General features: G+C 40.6%; 1 protein-coding gene across 4 annotated transcripts in view; it reads left to right on the top strand.

Moving 5' to 3' along the window:
- Positions 1-1,067: 1,067 nt before the first annotated feature.
- The window catches only part of OTOA (otoancorin), a 41,516-nt gene continuing 16,160 nt past the window's right edge, over positions 1,068-26,423 (top strand). The window contains exons 1-23 of one of the 4 annotated variants that reach the window (XM_042037426.1): positions 1,068-1,433; positions 3,955-4,064; positions 4,393-4,421; positions 4,512-4,542; positions 4,637-4,664; positions 5,522-5,609; positions 7,051-7,182; positions 7,784-8,019; positions 8,217-8,320; positions 10,706-10,812; positions 11,253-11,392; positions 13,838-13,961; positions 14,322-14,537; positions 15,051-15,218; positions 15,526-15,666; positions 16,256-16,311; positions 16,683-16,800; positions 17,321-17,394; positions 18,615-18,750; positions 19,599-19,789; positions 21,214-21,307; positions 22,436-22,568; positions 26,017-26,204. In XM_042037426.1, coding sequence (XP_041893360.1) covers positions 3,986-4,064; positions 4,393-4,421; positions 4,512-4,542; positions 4,637-4,664; positions 5,522-5,609; positions 7,051-7,182; positions 7,784-8,019; positions 8,217-8,320; positions 10,706-10,812; positions 11,253-11,392; positions 13,838-13,961; positions 14,322-14,537; positions 15,051-15,218; positions 15,526-15,666; positions 16,256-16,311; positions 16,683-16,800; positions 17,321-17,394; positions 18,615-18,750; positions 19,599-19,789; positions 21,214-21,307; positions 22,436-22,568; positions 26,017-26,204 — 2,613 coding nt within the window. In that variant the 5' untranslated portion in view covers positions 1,068-1,433; positions 3,955-3,985. Of the gene's footprint in view, positions 4,065-4,392; positions 4,422-4,511; positions 4,543-4,636; positions 4,665-5,521; positions 5,610-7,050; positions 7,183-7,783; positions 8,020-8,216; positions 8,321-10,705; positions 10,813-11,252; positions 11,393-13,837; positions 13,962-14,321; positions 14,538-15,050; positions 15,219-15,525; positions 15,667-16,255; positions 16,312-16,682; positions 16,801-17,320; positions 17,395-18,614; positions 18,751-19,598; positions 19,790-21,213; positions 21,308-22,435; positions 22,569-26,016; positions 26,205-26,423 lie in introns of all 4 variants that reach the window. The other 3 variants (XM_042037425.1, XM_042037427.1, XM_042037428.1) reach the window with 3 other exon arrangements.

The raw sequence follows: 26,423 nt of genomic DNA on the forward strand, positions 1-26,423 counted from the left end.
AGTATTCTGTAGTATGGGGCAAGGGACTTGACTGGTGAAATTTCAAATTACTTTTCAACAGTAATTTAGACTCAGTGTTATTCTCATTTCATGATGTGCTGTTGCATTTTGGCACATAGTGCAATCAGATTTGTCTGTTGGGAAAATGAGCTATGTATGCTCTGGAGTGAATCCATTAATTTATCTTCTGCTACCTTCATTTTGTACTCATCTAGTAGTAGGAAAATGATTTTTAATGTGTCATGAATTTAGGTTAAGGTAGCAAATACGTATTAAGACAAACTTCTTCAAAGGTACTTCAGTGTTTTAATTCCACAGGTTAAAAATCACACAAGAGACTGCATTTCGTGTTTCTCATCTTTTAGTCCTGTCACTTAGGATTTCAGTTTGTAATAGCTTTGAGAGGCCTAGGAACAGAATGTGCAATGTAAATAATAGGAGGTTTTTTTCCTTTCTTATGATTTTCTACTTTATTCACTCTGTTTAACCAACTATTCTTACACTTGAGATGAGGAATTAAAACATGAGCAATAATGAAGAAAAGCTTTCTACAAAGCCTAAATTCAGCAGGGTCGAAAACCTTAGTCGTGTTGAATAAACAGAATAAACCGTAGGACTGTACCTACATCTGTATTTCTAAAGCCAGAGTTCCTGTGGAGGGAAGGGACTTCTTCCTCCCTGCAGGCCCTGAGAGAGCATTTGTGTGCAGTTAATGCTGCTCAGCCCACACAGAGAAACTCTTGAGTCCGGTAGTTCATTAAATTGCCCCAAATACTCTAAGATGCCATCTAAGGGAACAAGTGTTGCAATTCCAATGTCCGAATTCATTACTCCCGGGTTTGGGAATCCTGCCTCATCCTTCCGCTGTTCCTGTCCTGCTGTGGGTGGCAGTGTCCGGGCTGCACTTCAGCGCTCTCGCTGAGTGCAGTGTTTTGCCCTAGAGAGTGACTAAACTGTTCTGTTTTGTCAGGGTGGACTGGGTGTGTTGCACTGTAGGAAAACAATGCTGTGCAAGGGCATGATTTTTAGCCAGAAACCTTCAAAGCAAAGTTGGAACAGCTTCATCCGTCAAAACCACAGCCCCCTTTTGCAGGGTGATCCCAGGAACAGTCAGTTCATACTCTGCCCTGAGGAACCCAGGGCCGGGGAGATGAGGTAGCCGGGCAGCACCAGCCCAGCCCTACGTTTCCCCTGCACAGCTTGTTGAGCTCTCTACATCTCGGGACAGAAGTGTCCCCTTCTGCCTGCTCTGGGACTCCCTCGCCCGCCGAGCCCGGCAGGGGAGTCCTGCCCGCCCGCTCTGAGGGCCGGCGCTGCTGGGCCGGCGCCTGAGGCTGCAGGGCGGTGCTGGGCCTGGCGCTGCTCTCAGGGTCCCTGGCTGGAGCCGCCCAGCTCCCGCAGTGCAGGGCAGGAGGCGCACACGGCAGAGGCAGGTAAAGTGCTCTGGGGTCCTGGCTCTCCTTCTCTTCTCCTCCCCTCTCTCCCTTTCCAGCCCGGACCCATTGCGGGTTCCCTCACAGCGTGTGGTGCTTTTTCTCAGAGCCCGGGTGCAAGGGGGAAGGTGGGCACCGGCAGTGCCCAGGCTTATCAGCAAGGCTTGTGATTGTGAGGTCAGCTTTCTGGTTATCAAGCTTCAGATAAGAGAGCGACTGCATGTGGAGTGAGTGATAACATGTCTAGGATTTCTGTACATGTTATAGTGGCTGTTTGGGGAGTGAAAGGAGAAGGCAATCTGGGAGTTCCTCGTAAGTGGGGAGTCCTGCAAGGGTGACTTGTCAGAGATCTGATCACAGCATATTCAAGGAATGATCTCTGGGAAAGTGCTGGATGGGATCTGCAGGAGATCCCCACAGTGTGATTTGGGGCTGTCTGAAAGCTGCTGTGAACTGCAAACAGACCTGTTTCACCGAAAAAATGAACTGCTTCATCCCACAGATTGTTTTACCAAGCAGGGCTATTGCACAGCAGACTTTTTGTGCACCTGCTGATTGTCCGCTTGAGTTAGTCAGGGTGAAAAAGCACTTCCCTTAGCATTTAATCTCCTTATGTATTAAGTTAGCATGCTTTAATTAAAATGCACTCCCTGATCAAAGTGAATGAATTGGAATAAACATCAGGACTGACCCTGGAAGCATGATTTAACCTACGCAGAGTTATCAAAAACTTACTGCAAAATTATTAGAGCACCGGCTGAAACAAACACAAGTGAGTTCATTGTCTGGGAAACCAGATACATCTGAATGAGAGACATTTACTGTGGTGCTCCCAAAAGAGTGGCTGAAAGGGGTTTCAGTCTGTGTAAGAACAGGATAGAGGTGATAGCTTCTTAGTCTAATGTTTAAATTTTTCATCATCTGACAGTTTGAGTCATTCCTGTTACAAGACTGGATTTAAGTATTTGCAGTAGACTGAAGTATTGCTGGAGGCTTGTTGGAAGACGTTTTCATAAAAGAGTACCGTGGTACATGGGATTAAACAGTCCAAAAAAGGTGTTGTATTTATCAAATTGTCAGATCTGTAACTCAAGCCGTGGCAGAGAACTTTGGGGGGAAAAAAGAGACAGTGAGCACAGATCCAAATTCAGCAACAAAAAGAAATGCAGAAATTCAGTGTCTTGCAAATAAACCTTTGAAATGAGGGAAAGGGAGAGAAAACTAACAAAGTCTCTCTGTGGTCAGAGCCAAGTTGGCCAATGGGACCCTCTATGTCATTTGTTACATCAGGGACTAATCCCAGTGTAAGAAGCTGCAATCTGTGGATCAAGGCATCATCTAATACGTCAGATTAATTAATTGTTTTACCTGTGGGGTGGTGACTCTCAGGCTGAGCAGGGGGTCAGGCTGAGGGGTGCAGATGCAGAAAATCTTCCCTGCAGTGTGGATTGAAGCAGCTGATGGCCGTCAGAGCTGCGGAGGGGACGTGGCTGCAGAAACCCCTGTGTGAGTGAGAGCTGCCCAGTCTTTGCTTCCTTTCCATCCCATTGCATTGCTGCTATGTCTATGAACAGGACCAAAAGCAACACATTCATTTTGTTTTGGATGACTGTGAGACTGTCAGTTTTTTTCTGATGGCAGTCAGTGACAACCCAGTGAAAGGCTCTGGGTATCCCATTACTACCCTTCAGATAATTTATCTTTCAGTGGTCTTCATGCTGCATAGCACAGGGCAGCAGGGATAGCAAGAACTGCTAAAACATCTCTTTCTATACAAACTGTCTGAGATGGTGGTGGAACATTGATGGGACACTTCTTGTGAGTACAAGGACCACGGCTTTGATCCGTCCAGGTGAAGTGACATGGTCTGTTTCCCAAATGTGTGACTTTCCCTCTGCTTCAGAAGAGCATAAGGACATTTTCTCCCTTTTTGCCAAATGTGGCAGCAGGGAAGTGGAGCACTCCTTTCCCCTCCCTGCCTGGAGCACCCTACAGTGACATGGGACAAGGGCCAGGCTGTCCCACCCCTGAGGTCAGACATCTGCAAATGGAGGGTCCCAGACCAAGTTTGCAGTGATCCTGCAGGCAGCTTAACCAGCTAGGAAAAGCTTAGGGTTTGTTTGAAGCTTCTTTATAATTTCCTTTCTCCCTCTATTTATCTTCTTTTTTATCTGATTTTAAAAGGATTTGCTTGCCTGTTTTAAGAAAACTGCATTGAAGTCATATTTAGGTGCAGTGTAATTTAGTAAATAAATGGTGCTACAAGGAAGAAAATTAAATGAGCCACTTGCTAAAGGGAGATAATTCTAGCTGCTCACACACTTGTAGTGGACTTGTGTTTGCATAAGGTATATCTCTATCCTAGAAAAAGATCTAAATTAAAAACCTGGGAGCAAGCAGTTCTGGATTGTTCTGATCTCTATCTGTACTCCACAGCATAGGCTGTCTCTGATTTATAGCTATGAAAGTTTGGGGTGAATATTGCCTTTTGACTCTGTTCTATTTTCCTTTTCAATTCAAGTATCTTTTTATTCTAAAAAACACCAGAAAAAATGTCCAGACTTTTGAAGATGTGTTTCTTGCTGATATCAATGAATCATGCTGAGATTACTCACAGTCAGAACTCTGAAGGTAAGACCAGAACTCCTGTCTAAGGGGTGTATTTTGTGGGGTGGAAAAAGCTGTGTGTAATAAATTAGGTGCTGTTTAGTGGTCTCTGCTCTCTTGATTTCATGGAGCTATGCCAGCAAAGAATTTCACCAAGACTGATTATTATTTAACAGCCTTTTTTCTCCCCACTGTTTTTCTGCAAATAAATGTAATCAAAACTGCATTAAATGTTTGCAAATAAATTATATATGTATTTATATTCACTACATACAATAAATGTATTTTTGTGTAATACAATTGAATGATAAAACATTAAATTAACATCTAGTAACGGGATAATCTTTTACAGATTTGCCTCCATTGTTACTCAAAGCTGTGGTGAGTATTTTTATTTGATCTCTCTACTAACATTTTATATTATAATCTAAAAATAATAATTTATTACATATATTCGTAATTTTTCCTTAGGAGGAAGTAATAGCTGGGAAATATCTGAATGGTAATGTACAGAGTTGTTCCCTCTTAACACTTCTAAAATGAATTAAAACTCAGTGTCTCACCATAACTATTTATGTTCCATTTTTCATGTGCAGCTCTCCTAGATGTACTTAATTGTCAAAGGTAATGAATTACTCTCACTATCTTGATTTTTCGGTATTATCTTGCACTTCAGATATGATCTGTTTCATTTCCACAGAAACTGGAACTTTATGGATAGAATGAAATTGGCACATACGATTACCTGGATTTAGGTCTCCTGGGAGGATATTTCCTATTAACAGGGAAAGACCTGTTTGTCATGAAAAAGAAAAAAAAATAGAATGAGGCTGAGAATATATACTTCAATTTGCAGAAGTTTTGATAAATAACTTTGCTCACATGTGTCCAAATGGCTTCTTAAGGAAATTAGGTGCAGTTCCAGCTTTCTGTCCACTTCCTTCTTTCAGTCCCACTCCATCCCCCATCCTCCAGCTCCTGGTGACTTTTGAACTATTTGCTAATTTTGTCTAAATTTGAAAGAGCAGTATAAGCCTCAAAGGCCATTCCACTCCATGTTTTGAGAAAATCAGTGGCTGTGTAAAGAAGACAGTGAAATTAATGGCTGTGCTGAGGGAAGGGCAGCAGTTACTCCCTGTACTTTCTGCAAGCAGATCAGAACAGGCATAATGGGGTGCCCAGAAGCACGTGCCTGGAGATGGTACTAATGGCAACACCTTGGAAAACTGAGATTATTGTGGGTGGTTGTGGAATCAGATGGAAAGAAACATAACTAATTAATTCCATTCCCCATTGAACTATGTGTTTTCGTTGCGTTAAATAGATCAACTTTTACTCTGGTTAGGCAAAAACCAGAATACTTTTGTGAGTATGGTGTTAGCAGAACTGTTTGTTTCCCTTTTTCTTCTTTACTTTGGTAATCTGCTATTTAACTTGTTATATTGTTTTACGGTCATTTTTGGTCCTGTTTTCTGTTACAGCTCTGATGTCTGGACAGCAGACATGCTTACAAAAGTCATGGCATATTTTCATGCTCAGGAAGTTATGTTTACTCTTAGCAGCCTCCAGGTTTGTGACATTTAAGATGCATGAAAACTTTTATTTGAAAATGAATTTAAAAAACCAGCCTACCTCTGTAGCCAAAGCTAGGTGGCCAATGATGGAGGTAATTGACACATCTGTAGTGTGGCAACTAAACAGGAAATAGGCATAGGTTGTCTTTTCCCCCTAAGATTGCAGGAGAATGCAAGGCAGAAATAATAATAATGATCTTTTTTGTTTTTCCTCTGATGGGAAGCAGGAATTAGGAGTTTTCAGGCTCATTATTTCTGAGTTGAGTGTATATAAATGCTGCTTCCCCAGAAAATGACAGGTTTTGACTGGCTGTAGTTCACACTGCTCCTTGTGGAATGAGAGGCTCCAGAGCATCCTACAAAATGTCTCCATCTTTTAAAGCTCCTTTGAAAGCTGTTTTTGTAAATTATGGCTGTGGAAGTGATGCAGGAAGGAGTTGTTGTTCCTCCTGCTGCTGAGGATTCGTGATGAGCTGCTTTAAGTGGAGCTGTACCCAGCTCATCAAACCTGAGCCCCTCCCTCATCCCTGCACACTGAAACAGGGAAGTGTCAACTGTGCCATCCCTGAGCCTCAGGCATTCCCAGAAGCTCCACAGTGCTTGAACCCTGTCCCAAGCTCCATGTCGCTGTCACAGCTCATCCTCACCTCTATTTTCCTGCCACTGCCCCTTCCCTTTGTCAGGTTTATTGGCAGCCTGAGGCTCTCAGCAGGCTGAACCCCCAGGGAAGAAGGAACTGTGTTAATATTTGGTGGTGGCAATGCAAGTTAAGCAAAGGCAGTAAAGAACAATTGCAACTCAAATTGCAAACCAATTCTGAAATAATTCTGTCAGGAATTAGAAGGGATTTTACTCCAGTCTGATGCTAATGAGCCTTACATTTATTTCTGTTCCAATGTTATCATTTCCCTTAAATTTTTCAAAACAGGCATGAGATTGTTAAGTGGTAGTGCAGCTTGATGAGAAAGAGAATATTTTTGGCTTGTGACTTGGTACAGACTTTTCCTCCCATTTAATTGCACAATTCCTTCCCTTTTTAAAGTAATAATATGCACATGGTACCTGATTTTTTTTTTCGTTTTTTTGTAGCTCTTTAGAAGTTTCCTTTTCACAGCTCTGCTGTGTGAAGCAGAAAAGCTTTATTACTCTTGTTTTATGAAGTGAGAAACTGAGGCATCTTTGCTAAAAAGCTCCCTCGAGAGGACTTGTTCACGAAGCCAAGAATAGGATTTGAAAATTACTGTCTTTCAGAATGCATTTAGATTATTTTTGTTTTCAGTTTGTGTGGAGAATAGTTATTTTGATCATTGACAGCACAGACAGTACAGAGCTAAGCACTTAGTTCTCCTTGAGCAGAGATTTTCAGGGAGTAAAAGATGCCCCTAGTACAATAGTATGAGTTTTATGTATATTACACATATTTTTCTATACTTCAGATGTCCATAAAAAGTTACCTGAAGAACCTTTTATACCAGCCCAGGCAACTACTGTCTGAATTGCAACAGCTTGATCAGCAGCAGTTCCAAACTGCAATGAAGTACCTCTTCCACAGCAAAAAGGAGCATCTTGTAAGTGACTTTACACTTTGGAAAAGGAAAAGCTGCTGTCAGTGGATAAACCGTCCATTTAGATAAACAGAAAGGGACAGACTGGGGGGCTCGCAGTGCAGGCCCTGCAGTTCCTTACCTGGCTTGGATTGCATTCCAAAACTCCCTCTCCTCTTAGGTTAGACTTAACTTCATTTAATTCTTATTGTCTCAAAGTTGCTGCAAGTCCAAGTCAGTCGTTTGGGTTTTCACTGTAATCAGTAGAGAGAAACTCTTCTCCAGAGAAGAGTTCACCCTCCTACAGTAACATCTAAGGTAGGTAGGGCCAGTAATTCTCAGGGAGTGTCTTCTTTTCAGTGGCTGGGAAGAGAGCCAAGATGGCTAAAGAAGGTGAAATTAGTAATTTTGTTAATCAGCCTTTTGGATCCTTTTATTTGGGTTTCATTGTAGTTTTGTAAAAAAAGAAAGGAATGATCTGAAGTAATGCAAACAACCAATAGTTTGCAGCTGTTTTTCATGAGAATAGCATCATGTTCTGTGTAGAGTGCTCTCTGTCAGGCCTCAAAATGAACAATATATTGAATTAATCAGAGATACTACTTTAACACTTTGTTGCTTGCAGGAAGTGGGAAATATTATTCTTGACTGGGACAAGACTAGAGAGAGAATTTTTCAAAGCCCAGGAGTAAACAGGACCTTGTTCCTTGTAACACTGGATAAATGCTTCCTGGCTCTGAGTGCTCTGGACTGTGTGGATATCCTGAGCCAGGTTCTGAGTATGTCAGCAGTGAACTATCTCCACCCTGATGTTATTGGAAGCCTCCCAAACCTTCTGCTGGAGGATGCTTTCAGAAACTTGTAAGCCATTTATTTTTCAGACACTATGTTGGATTTGCTGGCTCTTTAAAAAGAGGTTGCTATATGGTCTCAGTCTGTTTTCCAGACACAGCTTTCTGCTTATGTGTCGCTGTTTCTAAAATCATTTGTCCATGTGAGTCATTAAAAAAATGAATAGTTAACTCACTAGTGAACTAAAATGCCCTTGTATCACTTAGATCATCATTATTCAAGGACCTCTATGACAGAACCTCAGCAAGCACTCAGAGAGCTCTGTATGGCTGGATGAAGCAGATTCTACAGAAGTCTTACAACATGAGTGGTATGTTACAGTGGTTTTTTCTTGCTTATCATAAGAGAAAAGCACTCAGCAAAAGGCCTGTTCACTGTATTGAATTGTTTGCCTAGTTTAACAGAGGTCTGTTTAAGAGTAGCTGTTTGGAATACCTTTTCTCCAGAACACAGTAAATATAATGTGTTTGTTACTCATGACAAATAGTTCTCCAATGATGCTTGCGCTTATAGGATAGAATCATGCTATTGTTAAGGCTGGAAAAGACCTCCCGGATCAAGTCCAACCAATGGACTCTTCCTCTGTTCTGCACAGAGCTATACACAAAGTCTTTTTCTCGTATGCCAGTCTTTTCTCTCTGTACTTACTAAGTCTGAAATAGGATACAGTGGCCAGGTGCTCTGCCAAAGTGTGTTGTTCCCTTCTGAACTCCTGTTCAGAGGAGAAAAACAGCTCTGGCTCAGGATACATTATCCACTGCACTGTTTAAAAAAATGCAGGATGTTGTAGAAGCACATGGCACTGACTCGATCAGCAAAGGGACAAGATAAAACTGAAGTTAATTAATCCTGATTGGATGCATTTTCCCACATCTGTTTGCCTGGTTAATGTGCCTTAAACAGCTGTTCCACAGCTGGGACAGGCAGGATGGGCTCCACAAGGGGGCTGTGCAGGGCACTGAACCATCAGAGCCGGTGCCTGGGTTTCACTGAACATCCCAACACAGCTGTCCTGGGAGCATTTTAGACTTTTATATGTGTGTGTTCTTCCTCTTTCCCTAGAAATTAAAGGCAAAATGCCCACTTGCTTCAGTGGAGCTAAATCTGCCTCCTGTGTCTCCTGCCATTTCAAAATATCAGAGTAATAAGTTGTGAAGAGGAGGTTCATGCTGCTGCTGTGAGGTGATGTTAGTGCCAGTGCATTGCTGGGGAAGCAAAGATGCAGAACTTGCCTGGTGCTACTCAGCAGTCCTGGGAAAATCCCTCAGCATCATCTTGGGTTGTGTCTGAAGCATTGGTGAACCCTTGATTTAAGGAAGATCACCCAGCTTGGGAGGGACTGGGAATTGCTGTGCCTCTTTTTCCTCCTGGCTGCTGCTTCCCATGCTGAAAGCAGCGTAGATGTGGTGACTCCACTCCCAGGGCATCGAGCAGGGGCTGATTCCCAGCTGGTTGTGGCAGTGTGAACCATCAGCCCTGGGCAGGCACACTCAGACTGGAAGTCTAAAGCTCCCTCATGTTCATCTGCAGTGCCCAGGCCACAGCAGAGTGCAGGAAGAGTCCTGCAGGAGGGTGATTTATTCACTTTATATGTGGGTAGCACTGGGACCACCTGGGATAGGGATCAGTTTTTGGGGATCACAGCTGCCATGGCTGGTAAGTGCAAGTCTGTTCTGCTAAAGGCCACAGTCAGCATCGTTAAATTGTGCTGGTTTGTCTTTAGCTCTCTTGTCAGGTCTTTCAGCTCCTGTAATATTCTGGGTAATGGGAGGTAATATCACTTTAAAAACCACAGGCCTGACGAGTCTGCTGGGAGCATCATCTTGTCTCAGTTAAGGAGCTTAGATCTGTGTTTTCAAAAAAATCACTTAATGGAGTCCTTCAGCTTCTGATAGATACAGGCTGGTTTTTTCCCGACGCTGGAAACTCTTCCAAGTGCTCTGATGATTTTATTTAGCAGAGTTGTGTGAGTATCAGCACTGCCAAGGAATGTGATCAGAGGTGTCACACACTGAGCCATCCAAATCACAACACTCTGGAGAAAACGGTCTTTGTGGCTCAGGGTACCCATGGAGTCCATAAATATATTTTTTCTCAGGGATGTTTGGATCTTGATTTCGTTTTCAATCCTTGGGAGAATGTTACTAAATGAATGGCATTTTTTAACTGTTATGCAGTGTTTTGTATTTTTGTCAACATATTTCCATGTAGGTATTTGAACAGTTTTTCATTTTCTCCATTATTGCTATTGCATATTGCCAAAATAAATGGCATCATCAATAATAATATATAAGATACATAAAGTGTCATGCCTTCCTGATGTTCTTAAATAATGCAGTTGATTAGGAAAAGGGAATTTAAAAAATACTGCTCCATATTTAATACTTTTGGGTAAATTTTTCCTGTCCCACACTTTATCCATTCTCTATTTCAACAACATAAAACATTCATTGTTTTTATATGAGAAAATTTGAGACATTTGAAACACTATTTCATTTCATTAAAAAATTTATGGGCTCATAAAAGTGTGGTGCTAAAATGTAGCAAATGGAGGGAACCTGACTCTCTCTGCTAAGGATTTTTCTGATTTGCAGATTTTTTTTATTATTTACCAATAACAATATATTAGGTACAATGTATTTGAAAAGTAATTACTTTCTTAACATTGTAGTGAGTATTTATTTGTACAAAACAGAGTTCAATGAATCAACTTCTTGGGTCAGTGCAGAAAGCTTATGGATTTTGGGAAGATACATGGTCCATCTCCCATTAGAAGAAATCCTGAAAATTAGTCTCAATGAAGTAAGTAACAAAGTGTGATTGGATGTCAGCTACAAACAATATGAACACAAATGCAAATTTAAACATGAAAAATAACTTTATGCATTTTCATTAATTAAAGAGAAAATATAGAGGGAAAATATAAACGTATTCTTTACAAAATTCTTCTATATTTTTAATTTTAAATTGCCTGTCATTAATATGTAATTATTTATCTGTATCAGACTTCTGTGACTTCTACTGAAAGGGACCAATGATAGAAGACCCTCAAATTATATGACATTTTGGCAGAGAATCACTCGAATCACTCACTCAGCTTTGCCTTCAGAAATACTGTTTTATCCAAAATTTCTTCCTTTCTCTATAACATGAATAGGGTCAATTAATTTAGTGTCAGACACATACTTTATAGGCTGTTGTTGTTTCACAGAGCTGATGATGGTTTTGTTTGTGCTGGTCAGATCAGACTGTTCATTAGCTACGACAATGCAACAAAGCAGTTGGACACGGTGTATGATATCACACCAGAGCTTGCACAGGCCCTCCTGAAAAGGATAAACTCGTCAGGATTTGATATGAGGAACATTTCAACTATCTACAGGCAAGCCTGCTTTGCTTTTTCTTTTATGGCTGTGTATGGATGGAATGAATAAGTAAGGAGAAAATGGAAATTGATAATGTGGCACAGCTTTTTCATTCCAGCAGAAAAATCTAGGCTGAAATCCAGCTCTGTTTAGCAACAGTGAAGAATTGCTACTTTATGAATTTTTGGAGGTGTGCCTAATTAGCTAATGCTTTGTCTCCTGCTCCAGAGTGAAGAGATGCCTGTAGCATTCGTAGGAAGTCTGCAGCAGTATCTGGGGGACCCAGGCAGAGCTCCACCACATTGTGGAACAATAAAATAAACTGGGACAGCAGAGCATGGGTTATCTTGGCTGCTTGAATCATAGAACATGGAGGTGTTTGGTGGAAATCATGTTACAGTTAGGACTGAAGGAGGAAATCTCAACTCCTGCCAGCCAGGACTGCAAGTGGGTTTTGAGGACATGGGTGTCACCAGAGAAGCCACATAGTGAAGTGGTGTAAAGCCTGCCCTGCTGTCTGTCCTCTTTGTCCTGCAGGGTAGGGATGAGCCACGCCTAAATATGCTTGAATGTTAGGTGTGTGAGCAGGAAATTGAATTTTCAGGGCTGTCAAATCTGCACTGAAGTAACTTTAGCAATAATAAAAAACCAAAATAAACTGCTGTTACTCATAAATACGCAGCAAGTGTGAGAAAGCTCTGCACTCCACATTTACATTTACACTGTCATATCAATGGATGTATTTAGTCCCAAGACAATGCTGTGTGAAATTATTTGTAGTCTCCTTGGGGGATACCTTGGAGCTTTAAACTAATGGAGAATATGCTTTATGGCTTCAGAGCTCCTGTCATTACTGCAGTGCAGCTCGCTGACTTCCATGAGGCATTGCTCATTGTCGGAGGAGTAAGCGGGAGAAGAGTTATGCCCACGCTCTAAATTTCAATGTCAGAAATCTTAAAAATGATTTTGTCACTCACAAGAGCTGCCACATTCTCACAGATGAGAGAAATGTCATGCTCCATAATCTTTAATATATTCCATTTTTACAACACACTTAGTTTATGTTACTCATTTTAACCATACTGTTGATTTAAATGCACTTTTACTTTTAAGAAGTAGTGTTATTCATTTCTGCAAATCCCAAAGGAGATGAAGAGCTCTTGGTGGGTATGTAATAATGCATCAGAATGTAATTATTTGTTATAAAAATGCTCTTAGAGATGTTTCTTTGATTTGTGTGTTGGTTTGATGATGTCCCATGAATTCAGATGTGCTGCTGAAGGAATGTTTTGTTATATCGCTGGCAGGTTGTTGTTGAGGGACTAGAGGAACTAAAAGCCTTTCTGTGCTGTAGAATTTGACTGAGTTTGTGGTAGTGCTGCAGCATTGTCCACTGTTGACTTGATTCACATCTGGAGATTATTGCCCAGACTCTGCCTGTGCCTGCCTCACTGAACTGCTAAAAACCAGGGACTGTAGCAGGAAAGCTTGATATATATTTGGCCATGTCTTTGAGGTTCTTGTTCTAAGTTATGAAAGCAAAGGCTGAGAGTTTACAGGGACAGGGAATTGACTCAGGCTTCCTACAAACCAGTTCATCCCCATCACTATAAAGCTCAAAGGCCAGAGACAGTGTGCACAATTCAGAGCTCTTTCTTTGCAGGGCTGCAGGTAAAGGCAGTAAATGAGCACAAGGTCTAAGCCAGAAGGACACCTACAAGAGGCATTTCCCCATGGTGGTGTGACTCCTCCTCTCCAGAAACTATGGCTGTGGTTGCACTTTGCAGAGGTTAATGGAAATGTTGACTTAAATATTACAGCATGGGAACTGTGAAGGAAAATGAGCTCAGTTCAACCCTGCCTTGCAGACTGCTGTGCTGGCACAACTGGGCAGTGAGCCTCAGTGTGCTTTCTCCAAACCACTGTTGAACTGGACAGGCCTCCATCCATTGGCCAGTCCTGTGTTTGATGTGAAATACAGCAGGCTTTGCTTAATCCTAAAATGATAAAGAGGCCATGTTGTGCTCTGGGGTCTGCTCTGAAACACAAATGGGTTGTGTTGCATGTGCAATCCAAGCAGGACTTAGACTTCAAAAACATCCAATCAAACCAGCCAGCCACTTCTAGAGACTTAGTAATAGCCCTCCATCATTTTCAAGATTATCCTGTCAAGGGAAGTGGAGTCATTAACTGGGACAATCCAGCCATGGACAAATGGAACCAGGACAGGTAAATTTTCAAGCACAAGCAATCGAGGCAGAATTCAGCTGAATACAAAGGCCAGTGCATGTTCTCATACCCCAGTTACAGGCTAAGTTTTAAAAATTGCAGGTTGAGGCACTCTTGACAAACAGAAATGGCTCAAGCTGTGATCACAAGGAGAAGGTACCAAGCTGCGTTTCCATTTCCCAACAGTGACACCTTTTATGTCAGAAGGGAGCTAATGTATTTCTGCTCTGTAGGCTGGGTTTATTGGTTTGCTTTTATGATGACCTGGAGCAGATGGAGGCAGCTGTGGCCCGGGCTCTACTTCATCAAATGATTAAATGCAATCAGCTGAGAGGTTTCCAGGCCGAGCTTCATGAGGTGGGTACAACACTTGTTCCTCTTGCCTAACGCAATCCTGTAAACAGAGGAGGAGGGATGTTCTTCTTAAATAAGGAAAGAAATGAGTGAAAAATTACTGGGACTTAAGAAATAAGGGAAAACAGTTCTTGAGCATGCAAAGAATAGAAACCCATTTTGAGTGCTCATTCTTTTCTCGTTCTGTTTCATATTCCTGTTCCATATTCCTTTCACAACTGTGGTTCTATTTTTGAAATTTTATGAAGTGTGTGAATATTTGCCAATGCCTATTCCAGAGATTCCAGTTAATGTTTCGGGTGGTAATGGAAATTGGTTCTTGGCAAATTTTTATTTCCCATCTGCTCTTTTTGTTTGATTTAGCTCAAATCTCAACTCCTGAACATTGCCATGCAAAACCAGACATTGAATGATACCCTTGGATCTCTGTCAGATGCTGTGGTTGGACTAACTTCAAGTCAGCTGGAATCTCTGTCACCTGAAGCAGTGCATAATGCTGTTGCAACATTAAACCAAGTCTCTGGGTGGGCAAAGAGCCAAGTTATGATTTTATCCAGTAAATACCTCTCTTATGAAAAGGTACCTCTGATAACAGCTTTCCTACCTTCTGTTTTTAAAGGTGAAATGGCTTTTTCTCAACAATAAGTGTAAATTTTGAAAAGTTTAATACATGAATTCTATTTAGTTAGTGGTCTGAAATACATGTTTAAATCAAAAGCATCCAAGATTGTACATCCCAAAGTAATTCTCTAGTAAAAGAGAGTGAATATTTGGATTTGGCAGCTGTATATATTATTTTGTCTGTGTCACTGCCCTAAGCAGAATTTGCATGGTCAGAGATCCCAGGTTGTATATTCAAATATATTTTAATGCAAGGAATCAGGTCCTGGCTGAAGTTGCAGAAAAAGGAACTTCTGAGAAACTGTACACATTTGTTCCATGGACCGACACAGAAAGGGTATTCCCAGGCAAGAAATGTATTAAGCATTTAACAAGAATAGTTTTGATTTATTTATTGACTTTTGCTTTTAAATATATCTGCTGTTCTCAAGCCAGAAAACTTCCTGTTTGCTTGTGCTGTTGTCCCTGCAGGTTTTATCATTTTATAACGTGAGCCAAATGGGCGCCTTGGTGACAGGAATTGGCACCCAGTCACTCCACAGCATGAACCCCAGGGAGCTGTCTCAGATTATTCGGGGCACGATGTCCCAGTACTTGTCTGACTTATCTCCTGCACAGCAACAAGGCATCCTCAGGAAGGTGATTATAAACTCGAGTGTGTGGCAGATTCTCTCTGCACAAGAGCACAGTAACCAGAACTATAGAGCATGAATTAAACCAAGGTGTGTCCTTCAGCTCAAGGGTTAATGGTTCTACTGCTTTTTTTCTGAACACCAAGTGCATTTTGAAGGTTCTCTCTTGCTTATTTCTGTTTTGTTTTTAATACTGTCATGTTTTTCCTTTATCCTCTTAAGAGAAATATTACACAGAGTAGAAAGAAGAGTAAATCCTGTAAATCTAAGCATCAATTCTGAAATGCCATGTCTTTCTGTGTTCCTCTTTTTAGATAGCTGCATCTGGAGATTTTTCTTCATCAGTCAAAGATATACAAGGAGCTTTCTTTAAAGAAGTCTCTCTTTCTGGTTTATGGAAGCAGACTGGATATAATTCCTCAATGCTGAAAGAAAAAGAACTAAGAAGCAGCCAGGTAAAAATTATTATGCAGTTCCCAATCCACTGCAATTTAGTGTGAGGGAAGAATTAGAAAAGTGGTGTAATGTATTTGTGTTCAAGGAACACAGGTAACAGGAAGGAACTGCCCCAATTACATCTCAACATAAACACCAAAGGGCATTTAGAACCCAGGCAGCATTATGAGACAATGCTGTAAAAGGAAGCATTAATATGCTGAATTTAAGTTCCCAGGTTTCTGCCATGTAAATTTTCTCTTTCCAGTGCTGCATATTAGACATTTCCATGTAAAAATCTTTGACTCTGTCCAGAGAGATGAAAGGTTGGATCAGATGATCTCCAGACATCCCTTCAGCCCAAAGTTTTTCAGTGGCTGTGGGCCACGTACAGGTTTAACAACATCCCATAATGCCACTCAGTGATGTCTTGTCTTGTGAAAAAAAAATTCAGCACTGGATGCCAAACCTTGTGGTTGCTCAAACTGGACCCTAGAAGTACCTTTAGAGGAAACAAGAGAGCTGAGAGTACAAAAACCTTGCAGTAGTCACTGTGTCTTACAAGTGGATTAACGGAAGTTAACTTTAATTATGGTGGTTTAATTTCAGGCTTTGTATCTGTATGAATTACTGTCTAAGGAAAACTATCCTGTTGACCTTCTAAGGTATGGATTATATCTCTTTTGAAATGGGGTTTAGAGACTAGTTTTATGATGAGAGCAACTTTGAGGTAAACAATATGTAGTTGTTTTGTATTATTTTATGTTTGTTCATTCCTGGATACCACAGGATAATTCACCCCCTCACTAAAAAGGGTCTTCAAAACCAAAATCAGGATCAAAGCATTGCAGAGGTTTGGGTGTTTTAAGGCTTAGTTGATATTTTTCAATTTCTTTGCATTTTTACTTTCAAGAGCCTTTTAATTACAAGAAATGAGAAAGAGAGGTGAAGAAACTGTTTTAGGATGGGGCCGTGGGAAGTAAGGACTAGATCCTTCTTAAATATTCAAAAGATTGACATTTTCTTTTCCTATCAGCACAGGACAGCTTGTGAAAGGAGTAACTTGTCAGCTCATTGAAAGTATGGACACAGATACATTTTTAAACAATTTTAAATTCTTTGAAATTAATCTTCATCTGCTTTCTCCATATCAGGTAAAACCAAAAAAAAAGACTTTATGTACAAAAACATCCTACCCAATATCCAAATTAGGTAAATTAGAATTTGGTTCATTCTGTTTTGTCTTTGGTTTTTTGTTTGGTTTTTTTTTCAGAATCCTGTATGTCTCAGCTTGTCTGTTAGCATATTTTATTTAAATCTTTTATGTGTGAATTTGTCTGTTATCATACTTCAGTTTGAAAATTTCATTTGTCACTTAAAAATTGCAAGAAATTCCTACAGCCCTTCTGACTTGTTAATTCCTGACTAATCTGTTTGGAAATACACAGAAGTTTTGAAAACATACAAACAGTCTCATGTTCCCAAATAGAGGATGTTTCATCTCTGATGTCTACAAAAAGAAAACTAAAAAAAGCCAGATAAAAATGTTCTCTGAAGATAATATGCACAGTCTTATAGATGCTAATTTATATGCTGCAATAACAAGCCTTTTTTTTTTTTTCCTTTCTTTAAAATTGACAGAGGTTTAAGATCCTAAATTTTTGTTGCTTTTAGGTTAATTGTTTAGCTTGGAAGTTTTGGAAAGTCTCCAATGCATCTATTCCTCCCTTCCTCTTACTGGCACTTCCGTGAGTTATATCTTAGTCCATCTTAACTTCTAAGCACTTTTTAAATAATCCCTTCAGTCCTAAGAAAACTGATGAATCAAACAAATGGTAATTTATCAAGAGTGGTCACTGTGTGTAGGCAAAGTCTGTCTCAAGTGAAAGTTGGTCATACTTTGTGTCTAGTACAGCACATTTTTGTCACAATTGAGGGGTTTTTTCCCCTTTAGGTGGGCTTATTTCGTTTAGGTTTGCTTATTTGTTTAGGGTTTTTTTGGAGAGTGGATATGTAAGACAAAACCACTGGGTGCTGCTGAAGCATATTGCTCTGTATGGTTAAAAACATTTCAGTGTGTTTTAAGACATTTGTGTAAGTTAGCAAAACTTCTCAGTGACAGCTTTCTTTCTTAGAAGAAAACCTTGCATATTGATAAGAACTCCTGAATTGTAGAACTTGTTAATTCCTTCCTTTCTTTTTCTGTCTATGTGCCTAAGGTGATAAAAGGGACCGAGAACCATTCTTTTTGTGAAATAATTTTTAATTGAAAAAGTAAGAAAAGTATTCAGTTTGAAAAGGCTCTATTCTATTTAACAACTATGAAGTAGTAATAGAAAGACTTTAATGCAAAGCTTCCTACAAACTGCAGCACCCACTTATTTGGCAACAATTGCATGTTGCTTGTTCAGGGCCATCAGAAGTCACTGGTGCTGTTGTTTACAGACCCTGGCAAGGCAAGTGCAGATGTGGCCTGTTGCTTTATTTGCAAAGGTTGTCTGCCACTCTGTGTGGAGATCAGCATAATTTTGTTTACTTTGGCAGGATTTTTGGAACTTTGATAAAAAGGAAACCTACTCTAAAAGTGCTTGTGGTCCTTAGGCCACCCACCACATCTTCATCAGAGAATTATTCCTAATGAAACAGAGAAAGGGGAAAAGTTTCTCAACTGTAGACAGTCTTGTTTTATATGGTGGTAAAGCATCTCAGAGCTCTTTCATCCACTTGCAGCTATTTATAATTCTTAGCCATTTTTTGGAGTTCAGTTCATGTCCTGATGAACTGGAAGAAGGATGTTGAAGTAAGGTGAGGAATAATTGCAATTTTTCTGGGCTGTCTGGTTTATGATTTTTCAAGTCCAGCCTTGTCTCTAAATGTTTCTGTCATCACAGATGTTTATGGGTATGGCTGTGGGTGTATGAAGGTCAGGTTTGCATTCTGAGACTGTTTGTTTGAATTCTTTCTGCAGTTCTGAGTACCTGGAGTACGTTACAGGCCCTTTGTGCGTCCCTTTCCTTGAACGTCTGGGGAAGGCAGGAATGGACCTTCTGAATCCAAGCCATCACAAAAGGGATGCTGTCCTGCAAAAAGTGCAGGAGTGCTTGGTGGGTATGGCTGGGAGGGCTCAGCAGAGGAGGAGACACCGTGGAGGTGGGGAGAGTCACCACCTACCCGAGTTCTTCACCTGTCCATCTGTATTCTTTGGGGGGTTTATGTACTGGTTCAACTTTATTGTTTGCTCCTTAAGGAAACCTTCCTTAACAATTTTCCTTGATTCCATGCATGTTACAAAGTGTTCTCATGAATTGTCGTTGCTGGCCAGGACAGCCTGGAGCTGACCAGTCTGCACCTTGAGCTGCTCCCCTGGCTCCAAGCAGTGCCAGTCCAAGCAGAGCTGTTGTGGCACAGGGAGCTCCATGAGAGAGGTGGTGGTACCAGGAGGATTTAGTGACTTCTGCTGTCTGGGAGCTGCAGCACTCACCAGTTTTTAGGGGAAACTAGTTCTTTGATGTAGCTGTGGCTATTCCTGTCCTTACACACTACCAGCTGTATAATCCCCAGTGTTTTGGCAGCTGCTTGAGAAACCCCTCAGAGCTCAGCCTTCTAACAACAAGAGCTTGGGGCCCCTCTGCTGCAAGGGGCCGGGTGAGGGCTGTGCTGCCAGACAGAACTGCACCACTTCTGCAGGTGCTGGGTGGTCACATTCTTTCTGTGTGATTCAGTATGGAATAAAGAATACGGAAAGCTCTGAGAAGTGCTTATGAAATATCACCAGCTGGATTGGTAAAACAAAAAATATAAGGCAGTCTCAGCAGAAATTGTAGATTAAGTTGCCAGTGCAAACTGTTTTGTCTTTATTCCTTAGGGCTTAAATGAGTTGTGATGCAGCTGAGTGATACAGGGCAAGAGCCAAGGTTAGCTCTGCCAACAGGGCAAATGCTTCTTGTTTCAGAACAGCTCCATTGCTGATGAATATGATGTTGACCTCCTTGGAAATCTAATCTGCTACTTACCTGCAGCCTTTCTACATGGCAGAATGTCCCTGAAGGCAATGGCAGCAGCCCTACATCAATTCAAACTTTGCCAAGAGCTCAGCCATGAGCAGAAGACTGAAATTAAATACAAACTCCTTCAGTTATATGGGTAAGGTATTGGATACACCACCTGGGTCATGCTGGTGGTTACACCATGCAAATACCAAGCATTTGCTTTGCCCAGATGAGCTGCAGTGAAAACAGCACAAAGCAGCTTCTGTCACTGGCCAGGCTCGAGGCCTTGTCCACTAGAATGACATTTCTGTTCTTGTGTGTAATGTGATAACTGTGGAACAAAATACAACCCCAGGGACACCCTGCATGACTTAAGTCCCAGAGGAAAAGGAGAGAAAGTGTAATGTTTGAGGGGGGCAGGCAAATAGACGTGCTGGCCTGGCAAGAGAAGGGGGTTACAGGCAGAGAATGGCACAGGAATGCAAAGAATGGGAAAATGGAAGTGGGATACTCGGTGTGCTGGTGTGAGAAGACAAATAAAGAAGACTGCAAGCACCTCTCACCATAGGAGAGAGCAGAGAAGAAGAGGGATATAAAGCTCAAGCAGCTGAAGCAGCAGAGTTGGCAGCCTGTTGGGTGTCACTAAGGTCTCAGATTAGGCGAGCGACTGGAACCTCACCAGTATCAGCCAGGCAAAGAACAAAGCCATCCTCTGTCTGACAAGAATAGACTGTTTCTCTCTTGCATTGTCCCTCAGAACTACCTGCATTTGAAAAGGGAGACTGGATGCACAGTTTCTAACCACCCCTTCACCCCAAAGTCAGCCACTTGATCCACCTAATCACGTTAGATGCTGTTCAGCCTCCTGCTAGTCAGCATTTTTCTGTGATAGGATAACTGTATTTTCCACCAGATCCCAGCCCTGCATTGATCTTGATGCAGATCGGTTTTATTGAATCGTGGCACATGGTGCTAAATAAGATTTTACTTTATTTTATATTATTTAATTTTGAAAATATTTTAACGTCCTCATAGTGGAGCAACAAAGCAAATGAAGTTGTTTGTGGGAACAAGAACTAGTACCATATTAGTTGCTACCCTCTTCTGTAGGCTCTGTCAGGCTTAAAGTTACTTATCCAAGTGTTTTATTAAGTCACCCACCAAATGGGCTGACTAACATTTGTCAGATTTGGATGATGTTTTTACTTCTCTTTTGATAACCATTTTGCAGACTACTATTGCAATATGAACTGACAGAAAATAGTAAGTTTTCTTTCAAAGAAAGAATGATTTCTCTTTGTTCAAACACTGTAATGCTAAGAACACTTGACTATTGAGGGAGAGCTCCATCACCACCATATTTGAAGGGTTTTTCTGATTATATTGCAAGTTCCACTGATGCCCTATGCCCAGAGAGATAAGAAAATACAATCTGATGCTAGTAACAATCAATCATCACATTGGCATAGAACTGTCTGTGTTTCCTGTATGATAAAGTATTATAAAAACACTGAAGTTTTAGTATTACTTTTATTGTAACATTTTTTATTAATATAATTTTTCAAAATATTTTTTCAGCTCCTCAAACAACTGGACAGCAGAAACAACATTAGATGTTGGACCATTCATAGCTCTGCTGTCAAAAGAGGAATTAAATGTCCTTGCTGAAAAGGTATGCTTTTATTAAAAATTTAAAATTTGTAACAGGTATTTTAGAACTTGGATTTGTGAATGTCATAATGCAGTCTAAATTATGTAACCTGAATGCTAAACTAGGTAAATAATTCTTTTGTCAAGGAACCTTGTGTTAATATTTCACATATGCTTGATTCCATCAAATGAGATTTCTTCTTGAGAGTAATGTTACTATAAGCAATTATTTGCATGTGTACAATGACAATTATACATTGTCACATAGGAAAAAAAAAGGACATTTATAGTGACACAGACTTATTTTTAGTACTTTACACCTTGCAGTGCTCTTTACTCCATCCCCAATCATAAAAGTTGTGTTTCTTATCCTGTTATTAATGGGATCATACTGATCAAATTAGCATTTACTCATGTGGCCCTTTGCCCTGGGGCCAACATAGTACAAGTAACGATATTTGATGGCCTCAGCATTGCACTTTGTAGTTTCCTTGCCCTCTTTAGTTCATATAATCTTAATTTTTTAATGCATAGGAGTAAACCATACTGGATGAGAGATTCATTTTTCAGCAGAAATATGTGAACACAGCAGCTTTTCCACTGGAGATAATGCTTATAATTGACCAGATAGAATAGGACTCTTCAAAGGAAAGTAAGGACTCTTCAAAGGAAAGTAAGGTGTCTGGCAGGGTGGAGGAGAGAGGTCAAAAAAGCTTTAAGAAGGCAAACAGGTCAAAGTTATTTCTCATAATTTAATTGGGTCCCTATCCTCAGTTCTTATACTTACCTGGCAAATTTAAGACAAGCAAGATAAAGCCCGTATTAAAATGGTGGAACTCATTGCTCCTCCATTGGCAGTGTCTGGACACAGATGCCAATCAGGCAGTGCTCAGGTGTTGCCAGAAGCTGAGAGGGCATACAGGAGGGAGAATCACTCAGAATTTGCTTTGTTCCTAATATTTTCCCCCTCAAACGTGTGCTGATGACCTTTCAGTAGCAGCCAATTACTCTTTTCTGAAACGTCTGCACAATGGGACGAGGCTGAGCTGTTACTAACCCCTGCTTTGCTAAGGGCTGCACAAGTCTTTCTCCACAAATTGGTTTGTTTTGAAAGGGAGAGAGAAGTCTTACTTATTCTTTCCTTCTGAAGTTCCCAGATATCATCTTACAAATAGCAAAGACAATTGGACCAGTTTCTTCAGCTGAAGAGCTTCTTCTATCAGTTGTGTTCGAGTCAGTCTCCAACAGCACTGGCAGCATCCGCCTGTCTCTCAGCAGAGCTGGTCAGTATTGCACCTGGGGCCTCTTCAAAGTGCTGCCATTTGGGGCTGTGATGGTGCAATTCAAACAGACTTTGTCTCACTTTGTCATCGAATGCATTCTGAGAAGCCAGACAATAAAAGTGAAGTATTGAGCAACTTAAAGACTTCTGGCAAAAACCAGTTGGGAGTCTTCATTCTACTGCTCATCAGAGTTGTATGATGCACTGACTAATTGCTGAAACACTTTTATTACAGGATTGCATAATTAAGCATTTCCTGAAATGTTTCTGAGTGCACAAAGGAAAACGATGAATGATGTGAATTAGAGGGGTTTGTTTATTTTTAATGTTTTGTTTATTTTTACTTTGTAATCTAATTGAAACCCCTTGAACTAAAAACCTGTGAAGGTGACAAGTTACCCTTGTGCCAAAAGATTGCACATAGTTAATCCTTTGCCAGACATGAGCATATGGTGACTGATCTGTTCTTAAATCTGACAGTGGTGGCACTGTGTTTTTTCCGTCCAAATGGACAAAGTTTGTAATCGTCTAAAAGGTATTTTAATTAGCAACCAAATGAATCTATTAGAATCTCTGGTGAGGAATGGATCATTTTCTTTCTATAAGGTACATACTTTGACTATGTTTGATTATTATAATAACTATTCTTTTCTTATCTGAAATTCACCCAGGCAGAATTTGTAAGCTGTACCATCCTGTGCCATGGAAAACAATCCTGCTGTGGGGAAAGCTTTTGAAAGCACCAATGGGAATTTAGACCCAAACAAATTCAAGGAGTTTGATATTGTCTGCCTTTATCTTTGAAAATCCCCCCATTGGTTTTCTGCCTAGCAGAATAGAGATTCAAGCTCTCAGCAAGCCCTGGGCCATGATGGAAATCCAAGTGCTTGTATAGCAGGAACGCTGAATGATGACTATGTGTCTCTGGGAATGAATTTGCCTCTTACAATGCTGTATTCATAGACAGAGAGAGGTGGAAGGAGTTCTAAGACTTGTGTTTTTTCATAGCCTGAAACAAAACATGACCTAATTTGATCAGAGGAGTCATTACACAATCATCAGGCTCTAAAAAAAGCAGGATCAAGCTGGTGAAATAGCAGGGTGTTAGTTCACCTGTATGCATGAAATTCACTCTTCCTTCAACAAGTAAATCAGCAGATCATAAGCCATATTTCTTTAGACACGGGCCACAGGACCAAAGGTTCAGCAGCAGGTATTTCAGTCTGCTTGTGTCCTTATGTGTGCTTTTTTAAGCCTTTGGATCTACATGAATCCCAAAGACTTCTCTAATCACCCCAGCTCATGTCCAGTTCGATTGCAGAGCTCTCTCATCTGCATTGCAAGACCAATACAAACCTGCCAGCAAAGCTGATGGTCTTTGTCAAAGGATAACTTGGCTCTAAGGCTGTGGAGGCTCCTCAGTCTTCACTTGGAGTGCATGAGCTCAGCTGGGGGAAAGTGTGGGAGGTGAGAAGTTGAGGGATTGTTTGTGCTACTCTAGGAAATGCTTCTGCAGTCCAAACATGGTACTGAACTTCTGTTACCAAACATAATCTCATCAGCTCCATCAAATTCACACAGTGGTTTCAATAAGGAATGAGGTTTAATTACTGATTTGTAAATCACTAAAAAATTGGGTATTACGAAAATTACTCCAGAATGACATTGATGCTTTTCATGCCACCAATGCTATTTTGCATTTCTCACAGTTGTGAGCTAATATTAATAACAGTAGCAATTACCAGTGACAGAGTTCTTACATCTGTATCTATATCAAGATTAAAAACAAAGGTTTTAAGGTGCTTCAGGCAAGATGGAACGTGAAAAGCAAGACTTGGGAGCTGTGTGTCTGAGATGCTACCACAGAGCAGTGGCAGTGCTGGAGAAAGAACTCAGCTTTCTCACCACAAGCACTGAGATGCTATAATATGTATATATGTTTTTCATCAAACTACATGTATAGCAAAAGGAAGAGCAAAGGGGCATCACATCAAAAATCTAATTAGTATTTCCCTGTGTAATCGCACCAGTGTATCTGGTGTGTTAAAAATAATAAAATCAATGGGTTTTTTTCAAGGACACAAAGTCTTAGGTTTTCATGACTTGGGGAAGGGAGCTGCACTGTGTCTGGATGGGCAGTATTTACATGAGAAAAGCTGACCTTCTGCAGCAGGGGAAAGGGAAACAATGCAGCTTCACAAGAGGGAGGTAAAGGGAGAGCAGAACATCAGCTGGTACAGTGGAAGCTGAACAGCATTTTCGTTTGCTCAACAGATTCAATCTTTTCAGTGTTCTACCCACTACTGCAGCTTCCTTTGATGCAAATAAATCCCTCCTCTGCCTCCTTTCAAAGTACAAATCTACTTTGTACATCCTCACTTTAATTTATTTATCTGGGGGAGCTTAGCTGAGGCACAGCATCTGTGAAATCCATGCTTTTTACTGGTAATGACCGTATCTGAAGACATGTAGGGATTATTTGGTTTAGATAATTATTTAATAAGGTTTTCCTAAATTAGTGACAGGAGAGGGAGCAGTAAACAACCACATTAGGATTCTAATTTCTGCTTTCCATCAACATTAGAGGTAGATTATGCCAACAAAGACTAGGATTTGTTAAAACACACAATGGAAACTGTCTGGTTGGATAATGCATAGGGCTGGAAGCTGACTGTAAATAAGATCTTTAAAGGCAGTTTGTCTGTCCAAACAGTTCTGTGGTAAGTGAACAGCCCTCTCTAGATCCTGACATTTTAACAACAGGCTTGACATAAAGAACAAGCACCGTGCTTCTCTGACACATCCAGCTCCTCTCTTCACCTTGTTTAAATGTCAGGCAAGTCTTACAAGACATATCTCTATCAGGGCATTTCAGAGTGCAAGGACCTCTCATGTCTGTTACTTTCCTGTTGAGTTGAATTTGCTATTTGAACGTGGCGTTTATTCAGCTGAAGCTCTTTTTGGTGAACTTCCACCAGGGTCATCCCAAACATTTGCATTTCACTCTTATTTTGAATCAAGGCTCCCAGCAAATGGTGGCTTTACCTCAGAACAAGCTCTTGCCTGGGTTTTGATGCCTTTAGAGAATTAGACTTGAATGAAACTTGCAAGATACTGGTTGTTCTTATTGCACAGATCCATATTTTCGTTTTATTATGGTATCTTGCATTGTAACTGTTCTGAAATGTATGTCTGCTCTTGTCTAGCATGCACTGCCTTTGGAGTACAAAGAAAATAACCAATGTCTTGCAAATTAGGCAAATTCTGGTTTTATATCCAGGACGTGAACAATATAAATATTTTTTTAATTATTTAATTACAAAATAATTAATTTATCAATATCACATCAGCTGTAGTTAATTTTCATAGTCTGTTGCTCTCTTAAATATCAATATTGCTTTGATTTAGTTTGTTGTCTCTTTGATGAAAACTCTTTTGACTTTTTTCAGATTGCCTGGGAACCAGAGCTCCTTCTTCAAATGAAATAATTAAATTAGCAGAAGCAAATGTCTTTTGGTCAGTTCAAGAACTGGAGTGCATGGACCCAGGGACTTTTGACAAAAATGTGGAACTTCTTGGGGCTGTCTCAGGTTTTAACAGCTCCCAGCTGACTGCCTTGAAGGAGAAAGCCAAGCAGGTAACTATCCTGTCTGTGAAGGAAAATTAAATCTGTAATTTGATTTGGTGTTATTGAACTATGCAGTTCTAAAATAACTGTGCTATGTCAATGTCACTACTGTCACAAGAATATCTATGGTTTATTGGAAAAATAATGTGAGGTGGTGATAGAAGACTATTGCCCTTGCTTTAGAGTCAACAGGCAAGTAGTTCTGAGCTATTGGCAGCTGGAAAAGTG

The sequence above is a fragment of the Corvus kubaryi genome, unplaced genomic scaffold (genome assembly GCF_017639235.1).
Source record: "Corvus kubaryi isolate FWS band 111438036 unplaced genomic scaffold, C.kubaryi_AGA036_p1.0 37387, whole genome shotgun sequence".
Taxonomy (NCBI): Eukaryota; Metazoa; Chordata; class Aves; order Passeriformes; family Corvidae; genus Corvus; species Corvus kubaryi.